At 36.4% G+C, this 11,492-nt stretch overlaps 1 protein-coding gene across 1 annotated transcript; it reads left to right on the forward strand.

Moving 5' to 3' along the window:
• The first annotated feature begins 217 nt into the window (after positions 1–217).
• On the forward strand, positions 218–9,117 carry wscd1b (WSC domain containing 1b). The gene is made up of 9 exons (XM_042732997.1): positions 218–571; positions 2,698–3,230; positions 3,312–3,427; positions 3,865–4,049; positions 5,098–5,219; positions 5,617–5,788; positions 5,866–6,030; positions 6,253–6,453; positions 8,580–9,117. Exons 2-9 carry the CDS (start codon positions 2,832–2,834, stop codon positions 8,930–8,932), a joined length of 1,713 nt encoding a protein of 570 aa, XP_042588931.1. The 5' UTR covers positions 218–571; positions 2,698–2,831; the 3' UTR covers positions 8,933–9,117.
• Positions 9,118–11,492: the final 2,375 nt, after the last annotated feature.

The following is an 11,492-nucleotide window of genomic DNA, read 5'->3' on the forward strand; positions in this document are numbered from 1 at the left end:
CAGCATAATACAAATTAATGTTTCAAATAATCTTGAACCATTATAATCTCATAGCCTAGTTAATGATCGTAATAGACATTAGTACAAAGTGTAATCAAGCAAGTTGGCTTTTTATAGTAATTTGGTGTCTGTTCTGGTGCTGGCAGAGAGTCTGGGTCCCTGCTGATTCTGTAAAGCCTGACACATCAGCGGCTGCTCTGTAATGAGCTCATCTAATATAGCGGTTCAGTCCGTGTTTTACACAATGCCAGAGAACAACAACGCCGTTTTAATTCTTCACGACTCTCTCTCATTTCTCTTCAACGACTTAAAAAGGACGTACAGATACAAAAAAGTCGTCCAAAAGCTGCAGAGGATTTAGAAACAGATGAAGTAGTTAAACATGCGATGAAAACATTCTTTTGTAATCGACAGATAGAGTTGAGCAGCGGGGAAGAGAAGAGCCGGCGAGTGTTTCCAGTCAGGAATCACCGGACTCGCGTCAGTGGAAGCGCGTGTCAGAGCGCAGGAGACGCACAGATCCGCGTCCGTCAGAGCCGCACCTGATCTGAGGCAACACACTAACGTCAAGGTAAACGAGTCTTATCTTAGTATATACTCTAATCATCTCTGATGTGTATTTGACCGCAGCCTTATGCATAATTTACTGGCAAATATCGTACTGTATTCATAAAAAAAAAACATTTGGAACGTTTGATATTAATCGTTAACTTAACGTTGTTTTGCTCATAAGAATAACGTCAGGTTAATTATCTCAAACCTAAATGAACAGAAGTCTATGTAAACTAAAGAAGCTGTTCGTGAAACTCAATACTGTAGCCTATAAGAGATGTTTAAACTACACTGAGGTTAGTTTCTTTTCAAATGATTGACAGTTTGCGCTTGGAAAGTTTTATAGATGAATAAAAGAACACTGGCTCGGTTTTGTGGTCATGACTTTGCTTCTTTTTAACATCAAATGCATTTTAAATGACCCTATAGAGAATGTTACTTTTTTCTTTTGCAGACCGAAGATATTCAACTTATTCTCTAAATAGTCTGAATAATAGACTGAATTTTATAACAAGCAGACGTAGAGCTCTGCGGCGATAAACAAACTCATACCACAAGACTAAAATATAAACTAAAATACGCTATAGATAATTTCTAAATACACATGCTGAGTTATAGGTTTTTGTTAAGCAGAATGAATGGAGGGTAAATAATCAGAATGATCAGAATGAGCTAAAAGAAGCAGATGAAGAAGAAGAAAAAACCTGTCATATGCTGATATGAAAACATCATGTTTTGGATGTTGACCATCAGATTCCCATCAAGAAGAGAAAGGTTTTTCAATCAGCATGTAAACGGCTGCACAATTGACTGCAGAAATATTAGTCTACACTAGTCTACAAACAAGTGCTATTTTCCTGGAGAATCCTCTTGGTGCAAAAACAGTTTCCCACAGATTCTACATGACGAACTGTCAAGCATTTCAGAGCAGATGATGAATTTAAACAAGTAGTGCCATATGTTGTTTGCTTTGCTGTTATTTGTAGAGTCCTGATGGAAATCTGTAATATATTAGGAGATAATGCTGTCAAAATGATTGATCCTCTAGTAGTTGTTACATCCTTTAAGGAATTTAAAGGAATATTCTGGGTTGAATGCAAGTTAAGCAGCATTTGTGGCACAATATTGGTTTCCCTCACGAGAAAAAAAAAAAAAAAGGAAGTGAATTGGGAACTTAAAACAGAAATGTGATGTTTAAGATGTTATAAAAGCAATTCTTCTATTACAGCTTTTAAATAGTAATTTTTACACTCATTTTACACTCATTTTAGGATTTGGCGTTTATGGTGTTGTCATTTTAAGTTTTATATATAATTTTAAATAGAACTTTTGGCTGTTCTATTGCAATTTAGTAATAACATTTACATTAGGGTTAACATTTACAGTGTGTTATTGACTTCCATTGTGCCTCACTGTCACATTGATATTTGCATTGTAAATAAAATATTTTTTTTCTTGCAATAAACATTGAGCTTGTATTGACCTTGGGGTTAAACTAATCAAATATCAGTAGAATCAGATTTGAGATCATTTCAGTTGCAAAGTATAGGTTACTAATACTCTGGCAAAACAAATTATTTCCTCCGACACATTACTTTATAAGCTTTACAATACCCTGATGAATCTGGACATCTTCTCTCTGTCTGCAATATGAATGAGCTCTGTGATCTGTGACATGAAGTTCAGCAGGATGGACAGCTCTCCCCTCCCATGGGCAGAAATTTCTTCCAACCCATCACTCTGATGGACAGACAACTCGCATCCCATAAACCACTAGGCACAAATGAATAACAAGACACACAGACAATTCAGCGATTCCTTCTGTAGATGTTTTCATACCTCAGAAACACTTTGTTTCAGCTAGCAGGTTCTCTTCAGTTTTCTTGTTTTTCCAAACATGTTTAATAAATCAAATGGGAAAATGATAATTAGACTTGATTCATCAACTCATCGATTCATCACAAACAGCTCATTAGCCCCAAAGGGCTGAAGCCTCTTCTTGGTCACAACAAGCCTTTTAAGCATCTATTTTTTTTATATTTACTGTTCAGATCTGAGTAAATGGCTAGAATCTAAAAGGGAACATTGGTTTATTTAATAGTCTGATCCTATATTCATCCTGACAGGTGTTTCTATTTGTTTTAGGTCCTGTAGACACCAGGAACTAAATCTCTGAAGGATGCAGATCAGGATGTTGCCTAGAATATACAATCTTGTATTTATTTGTCCTGTATAAGTAAAAGAACTGTTTGACATCCATCTGAATGGTCTGAACCAGGATGGCCAAGCCGTTCTACAGACTACAGCACTTTTTAAGGCGGGCTCAGCTGCTTCTGTTTTTTCTGGGTGTGGCTTACATCATGGCAGGAAGCGTGTTACTGCTTCAGCGCTCCATTGTGGTAACATTTCAGAGAGAAACAGATACTGCGGCGCTACCTTCACAACCAGCGCCATCTAGATCCCTGGAGCTACCTGCTGCGAGGTGGTTGTACAGGAGGAATGTCATCCAAGTGATGGAGAACCAACCTCTTGATCAGACAGACAGCAGAAAGAACCAAAAACACTTCATATCTCATAATCTGGAGATCAGGCATTTGAGACGCCACTGGTTCCATGATAATGCAGAACAGAAAAGCTCTTCTGAACATAATCTCTCACACAAGAAAGCCAGACACAAAGGTAAGGGTTTATAAAATAACCATCTTAAATTGCAGATTTTTTTTATAGTTATTCTAAATTGTTTCTGAATCTTTCTTAACGGGACCTACATCGGATGTTTTATAAACAATGAAACGGAGCACGCACTCGGCGGGACCATTCTTTATGATTTCCGCAAAATGACAAGCGCCTTGTGTCAGGACACCTGCTCTGAGAGGTAACGTCTTAAAGAAGGTACACAGAGTAAATGAAAGAAAGCCTGTTCTTTTAGAAGAATGCATTCAGTGTTTATCCACAGAAGCAGGTGGCAGAATGTGAGCTGGCTGACGTGACTGACCTGGAGTTCATCCAGACAGTCACAGTCAGCAAGAGAATGAGTGTTAAAAATACATAAATACTAAAGCCATTTCAAATGCTGAAATGCCATTTTAAAATAATTTTGAAGAATGTGGTTAACTGAACAGTTGATTATTCGCTTTGACTTCCATAGTAATGGAAGTGAAAGGATATCATCAGCTGTTCGGTTACCAACATTCTTTAAAATATTTATCAGAAAGAAAGAAACTCGTACAACTTGAGGGTAAATGAGAGCTTTTGAGAGTAAATGCGAACTTTTGAGTGAACCATGCCTTGAAGGCCGTGTCCTCTTTGCAGTGGGTTCCGGTATGCTGGGCTGGAGTATGGAGCGGAGTGCCATTGTGGAAATCGGGTCTGTGCCCAGCAGGCTCGGGATGAGGACTGTAATCTGGATTGCCGTGGAGAGAAGGGTTCCCCCTGTGGAGGGGTGGGACGCATGTCTGTTTACAGAGTTGAGGATCGACTTCCAGGACAGAGGAGATGTGAGTCACATTAAAACAGAAGCATTACAAACATGAGCAGGATTCTGCTTGAACAGGCCACACACATATAACATGTTTAATGGGATTTTTGTGAGTAATTGATTAGAGAAGAGCTAGTTTAAAGGCTGCAACTCTGGATTAACTGGGCCTGGATGGCATATGATTAGATGAGACAGAAAAGCATGACCCAGGTAAAAAGAAATAATAATAATAAAAATGCTTCAATACAAGTAAGTACATTTGTAGTACATTCTTATTTTTGTGCTAAATAAAATTGTAAAAGTTATGCACTATAATACACTAAAACTTCAGTAGTACTTCAGTGCAATTAAAAAAATATACTAAATACCACTGATGAAATAAATAGTCTTATTAGTGTATTTCTTAAAAGTGTGCTTTGAATGATTTAAAAATTAGATGAATGTTATTACACTTTTATATAGTTATCCTAAGTTTAAATTAAATAGATTTTATTTCAAATATATTAGTAATGTAATAGTTATAAGTACATTTTCCCAACCTTCCTATAAAGTACACTTAATATAAATACACTAATTAGCACCAACACTTAAATTGATTTTAAGTAGTCAGATAAAGTACCAGAAGTGTTTTATAACTGCATTGCTTAGAAGTGTGCTATGATTGCTTTACATAAAATTTTAGTGGAATTTTATATATACTATCACTAAATTCTATTTGGATTTTCATAAAAAATAGCACATGACTGGATTATTCATATGTGTTTAGATTAGATTCACGATTTAAAAGGAAGTATACTTTTAGCATAAAGTACTTGAAGTGCTATATTTACTACTAATGACATAGTAGTGACACATTAGTGTGCGAAAATAGAGCACTTTACTGGAAGTACATTATGGAAGTGTACTACAGTAAGTGTACTGAAGTAAAGTGTATTTTACTGCACTTTTTTTCACATGGGGAGAGATGGGGAGCACTGCTCTTGTTGTAACTTCATGTGGCATTTTCTGAATACAGTTAGGTTCACCTGTGGCTTTGGGTAAGACGACTTCTGTTCAATGTTTCTCAGACAGAACGGTTCACTACCACGGCTGTTACAAGAAGCCAAAGAACTCTACTGCTAACTTCCTGAGCCAGACCTCTGGCCCAACACACACACCTCAGCAGTGTATCGAGACCTGTACAGATCAGGTCCAGCTCACAAATGCTTGTATCCATCCATACAAATGTGTTTTCTTCAGGGTGATCATTAGACTAGAAAAGTAATGTGCATTATGAATAATGCTTGTACTACTAGTTCTACTATTCAATAAAAATATTATAAAATATTTTTTATAAAACATTATTATTAAGTATACAATTAATAATAAAAGAAATTATTAAAACAATACATTATTATTATTGTTTTGTTATTAAAAGTAATAGAAATCACCATCATTAATATTATTGGGGCCAAGCATCAAAGGTACATAGTTATTAATTCACACTGTATTTGTCTAGACTAGAGAACATAATTTGGCTGATCATCATTACTCATTACACTTTCATTTCCATTCCTTCACTTGTAAATTGTGTGTGACTTCATTAGGACCTGCCATTGGCCCTTTTGAGAGGGCAGGACTGTTTCTGCAGCCATGTCCCATTTCTCTTCACAATCCAGATGAGTGAACAGGAATACATGTGTGAGAGGAGCAACCAAACAAACCACACCTCTCCATATGACCACGACTACTACTGGGTGTACAGTACTCCTGTGTTAGGTAACCTACAGCATGTAACTCAAATTTTATGGCTCTTTAAGAATTAGTGCTGCAACTGAAAATATCTGTTCTTTCAGATGCAACGTGCAAAGAAAGGACATTTCTGCCTCAGAAGTCCAGCACTCTTGTGGCCCTGTCCAGCTTTCCAGGGGCTGGAAACACCTGGTTACGTCACCTGATTGAACTTGCCACTGGATTCTACACCGGCAGCTATTACTTTGATGGATCTCTGTACAACAAAGGTGAAAGTCCACTAATAACAGTTAACACTCATCACTTTCAGCTCTGAGATTTATTATGAGTTTGAAGGAGTGAGAAAATGAACTCATCAGAAACACAAACATTTTTAGGTCTTGCCCAAATGAAAGAAGATCAAAACTGACATCCCTTAAACATCTCAGCTGTTAGTCCTTGATTGGAAAGCAAATAGAGACTCGTCTCACTCTTCTCTCACATCTCTGCAGGTTTTAAAGGAGAGAAGGATTACTGGCAGAGCGGGAGAGTCATCTGCGTCAAGACTCATGAAAGCGGCCAGCGAGAGATCGAAATGTTCGACTCAGCCATCCTGCTGATGAGAAACCCCTATCGTTCTCTAATGGCAGAGTTCAACCGCAAGTGTGCCGGACACCTGGGCTACGCTTCAGATGTTCACTGGAGGAGCAAAGGTGCTAATGATGAACCACCATTAGTTTCAGCCTTATTCAAACATATTCAAAGAGTTTAGAGCAATGGGTCTTAACCAGTGGACTTCTAGGCTGCAAGATGACTTAAATAAGATGATGATTTATGATAAGATAAAAAAAAGCATTACAATAAGCTAAAACAATTAATATATATACACATACAGTATATATATACACTCACCTAAAGGATTATTAGGAACACCATACTAATACTGTGTTTGACCCCCTTTCGCCTTCAGAACTGCCTTAATTCTACGTGGCATTGATTCAACGAGGTGCTGAAAGCATTCTTTAGAAATGTTGGCCCATATTGATAGGATAGCATCTTGCAGTTGATGGAGATTTGTGGGATGCACATCCAGGGCACGAAGCTCCCATTTCCACCACATCCCAAATATGTTCTATTGGGTTTGAGATCTGGTGACTGTGGGGGCCATTTTAGTACAGTGAACTCATTGTCATGTTCAAGATACCAATTTGAAATGATTCGAGCTTTGTGACATGGTGCATTATCCTGCTGGAAGTAGCCATCAGAGGATGGGTACATGGTGGTCATAAAGGGATGGACATGGTCAGAAACAATGCTCAGGTAGGCCATGGCATTTAAACGATGCCCAATTGGCACTAAGGGGCCTAAAGTGTGCCAAGAAAACATCCCCCACACCATTACACCACCACCACCAGCCTGCACAGTGGTAACAAGGCATGATGGATCCATGTTCTCATTCTGTTTACGCCAAATTCTGACTCTACCATCTAAATGTCTCAACAGAAATCGAGACTCATCAGACCAGGCAACATTTTTCCGGTCTTCAACTGTCCAATTTTGGTGAGCTCGTGCAAATTGTAGCCTCTTTTTCCTATTTGTAGTGGAGATGAGTGGTACCTGGTGGGGTCTTCTGCTGTTGTAGCCCATCCGCCTCAAGGTTGTGCGTGTTGTGGCTTCACAAATGCTTTGCTGCATACCTCTGTTGTAACGAGTGGTTATTTCAGTCAATGTTGCTCTTCTATCAGCTTGAATCAGTCGGCCCATTCTCCTCTGACCTCTAGCATCAACAAGGCATTTTCGCCCACAGGACTGCCGCATACTGGATGTTTTTCCCTTTTCACACCATTCTTTGTAAACCCTAGAAATGGTTGTGCGTGAAAATCCCAGTAACTGAGCAGATTGTGAAATACTCAGACCGGCCCGTCTGGCACCAACAACCATGCCACGCTCAGAATTGCTTAAATCACCTTTCTTTCCCATTCTGACATTCGTCAGGGAGTTCAGGAGATTGTCTTGACCAGGACCACACCCCTAAAGGCATTGAAGCAACTGCCATGTGATTGGTTGATTAGATAATTGCATTAATGAGAAATTGAACAGGTGTTCCTAATAATCCTTTAGGTGAGTGTGATATATATATATATATATATATATATATATATATATATATATATATATATATATATATATATATATTTTTTTTATTTCTACCCCTCAACAATTGTTTTTGAACAAGATTCCGACTGTCTTGTATAACTGACAGCCTAATTTGTGTTAAAGTGTGGTTTCTAGACCAGGAAAATTTCCTAAAATTCTGTAGGCATAGATGTAATATGTTATTGTTGCTTTTGCATATACAGTATTTATTAATTCAATGTTGTTAAATTTTAGTAAATATTAAATGTTATTATATGTTAAAATACCAAATATTTGTATATTTTAATATATTGTATATTAATATATTCATAAATAATATATATACATTATTCTGCAAATTTCAAACAACTAAAACATCATATAAATCCGTTGGTTTAAAAGAATGGAATTAATATACATTGGTTCTTGAAGAATAATATTCAGCTCTTAAAACGTTTGCAATCCTAAATGATGTAAACTAGTTTCTCTTTATTAATGTTTATGTTTTTATGCATTATTATTATTATGTAGCCATATTAATGTATAATCACAAAATTGTGCAGCCAAGATTGTGTCATTTTATTTTTCTTCCAATCAGAAAAATCCAAATTTTATTTTTTTCCCCAGGCTATGCAGTCCTAAGTTTAAGCTTGTGGGAGATGCTAGTTTAGTTTTAACAATGCTGATTTTCTTCCCTTCACAGAGTGGTCAGAGTTTGTAGACAGCTATTCATCCTGGTGGGTGTCTCACGCTCTGGCCTGGTTGCGGTTTGCACACCGCCTGCTGGTGGTACACTTTGAAAATCTACAGAAAGATCTAGTCCCTCAGTTAAAGACCATCAGCGCTTTTCTGAACACCAGCATTCCTGAGGAAAGACTTCTGTGCACAGACAGCAACAGAGATGGCCATTTTAAACGCTCTGGATCTCATAGCCTGACCTTTGACCCCTTCACCCCTGAGATGAGAGCTTGTATAGACGAATACATCCGCACAGTAGATAAAGCTCTCAGAGACAGAAACCTCGATGGCCTGCCACAGGAGTACATGCCCAGGTGAGAATTTGTGAACGCAGATGCTGCCCTCTGCTGGAGGGAGGACACAGAAACACAAAGTGCCTGAGTAAAAATACAACTGCCATCTGTCTGTTGTTTTATTTGTGCTTTATGTTTGTGCTGTCACCAGTTTGATGGCATTGTGGAGTTATCATTATGTTTTATCATTAAACCGATCAATTCTCATAGTATCAGTTTCAGTCCATTTTAATATTATACTTGAGTAGATTACACTATCCTAAGGCATTTCAGGTGCCTTTATACTTAAAATCCAAAGTGTATTTATTTGAAACTGTGTTTCTGATGTGCATTTAGAATCTCAGGGTCAAAGCGTCTTCAGTGGACATAGATGCGTTCATTCCAGAGAGATGCATGGAAAAATGTTCCCTCGTGAGCAAAGATGAGACATCTCGCTCTTGTGTGTTTGTGTCCTTCTGTTATTTTACTTCTACAATGAATCAAAGCATAAATCTGAAGGCTTACAGCATGGGCATGATCTTAATTAGTGAACCTCAGAGAGACAGATAAGACAACCAAGGAAGAGCAATACATAAGGCCTGGACATTCATTTGTACACAAAACCACAGTCATAAAAAGAGAAAATAGCATTTTCAGCAGGGGTTTGACTGGATAAATGTATCTGCTGATGTACTATTTTCTTCTTTCTCCATAGTGGCAATTAGGAAGACTCCAGTGTTTCATTTTGCCGGCTACTAAAGGATGGTAGCATGCTGTGATGTTTCTACATTTTTACATAATTAGTTGGTACATTAGTCCTTTAGATTTGAGTGCTTCAAAAATTATAATTAGTGCTTAATGTCACTGGAGGCTGAAACAAAAATGCTGTGCCTGCAGAATTACTCAATGCATGACAGGTTTATTCATCTCACAGGCTGTCACCACTAGCTACACTTAAAGGGAAGCCTAAAAATCTGTTCACAGAGGACCGGCATGGTCATAATCTTTGTAAACATCCCAGATGATTCTCTTTGATCTCAATATTGCAAACTTGGCATCTTGATTAAGCTACATACAAATGCAATAATCCATTAAATAGAATAATTATCGCCATAATTATTGAAAAATCTTTATGAAAAGCTGTACATTTAACATGTAACACAAAGTTTTTGAAAACTGAAAAGAACAAACAGAATTATTAAATGTGCAACCCATTTTAAAAACCGATGAGAAAGCAATTTTAACAAATGGTACTGATGAACCAATGCAACATCTTATTTTAGCTTCTGGATCCGAGTCATATATAGAGAAAAACAACTCCATGAAAAGAATGAACCTGAAGGTCACAGAGTTGAATTACTTTTTCTTTGCTCTCTATTAGCAGCTCAACAGTTCAATTCATAAGAGAACAGCAGTCATTTAAACTCTAGCAGAACATCCAGTTTTCATTCACAGAAGCTCAATCACAAAGCTCAACCAAACAATAAAAATAAAGCTTATTATAACTATCATTAATAGCATCTATCTATCTATCTATCTATCTATCTATCTATCTATCTATCTATCTATCTATCTATCTATCTATCTATTAATAATTTCAATAATTATTGAAATTATTTCAAAACATATTATATTACATTATATTCAAAAATGACCTGTGAATGAAATTTAATATAATTAGTGCTTGTCAAACGATTATTCGGTTCCAAAATAAAAAATTTGTTTACATAATATATGCATGTGTACTATTTGTATATTTATTATAAATTCAAACACATGCATGTATATATTTGTGACCCTGGACAACAAACCCAGTCATAAGGGTAATTTTTTTGAAACTGAGATTCACACATCATCTGAAAGCTGAATAAATAAGCTTTCCATTGTTAGGATAGGACCATATTTGGCCGAGACACAACTATTTGAAAATCTGGAATCTGAGGGTGCAAAAAAAATCGAAATATTGAGAAAATCCCCTTTAAAGTTACCCAAATGACGTTCTTAGCAATGCATATTACTAATCAAAAAAATAAGTTTTAATATATTTGAAGATTTTTGGCATAAAAGAAAAATCAATCATTTTGACCCATACAATGTATTTTTGGCTATTGCTACAAATATACCCCAGCGACTTGAGACTGGTTTTGTGGTCCAGGGTCACATTTTGTATATACATTTATATATGTATATTCTTATATTTTTTATTATATATAAATATATTTAATATATAAACATTTTCTTAAATGTATACATGCATGTGTTTGTATTTATATATGTATAATAAATATACACAGTATACATACAGTACATATATTATGTAAACAAAAACTTATTTTGGATGTGATTAATCGTGATTTATCATTTGACTGCACTAAATATGATACAATATTCATCATTTTACTTTCTAGGAAAAACAAACAAACAAATCAGAATATAAGTCAATTTAAATGATACAAAGCCACATTGAAAGTCTCTCAGTGAATAAGATGCTTTCTGCAGCCAGAAGGTGTAATTATGAGATCCACCAGTAGGGGCTAACTGGGCCATACCTTGAGCTCTCGAGATTTGCATATTAAAGTATGCATATCAGAAACAAAAGTTACACT

The sequence above is a fragment of the Cyprinus carpio genome, chromosome B10, assembly GCF_018340385.1.
Source record: "Cyprinus carpio isolate SPL01 chromosome B10, ASM1834038v1, whole genome shotgun sequence".
Lineage (NCBI taxonomy): Eukaryota > Metazoa > Chordata > Actinopteri > Cypriniformes > Cyprinidae > Cyprinus > Cyprinus carpio.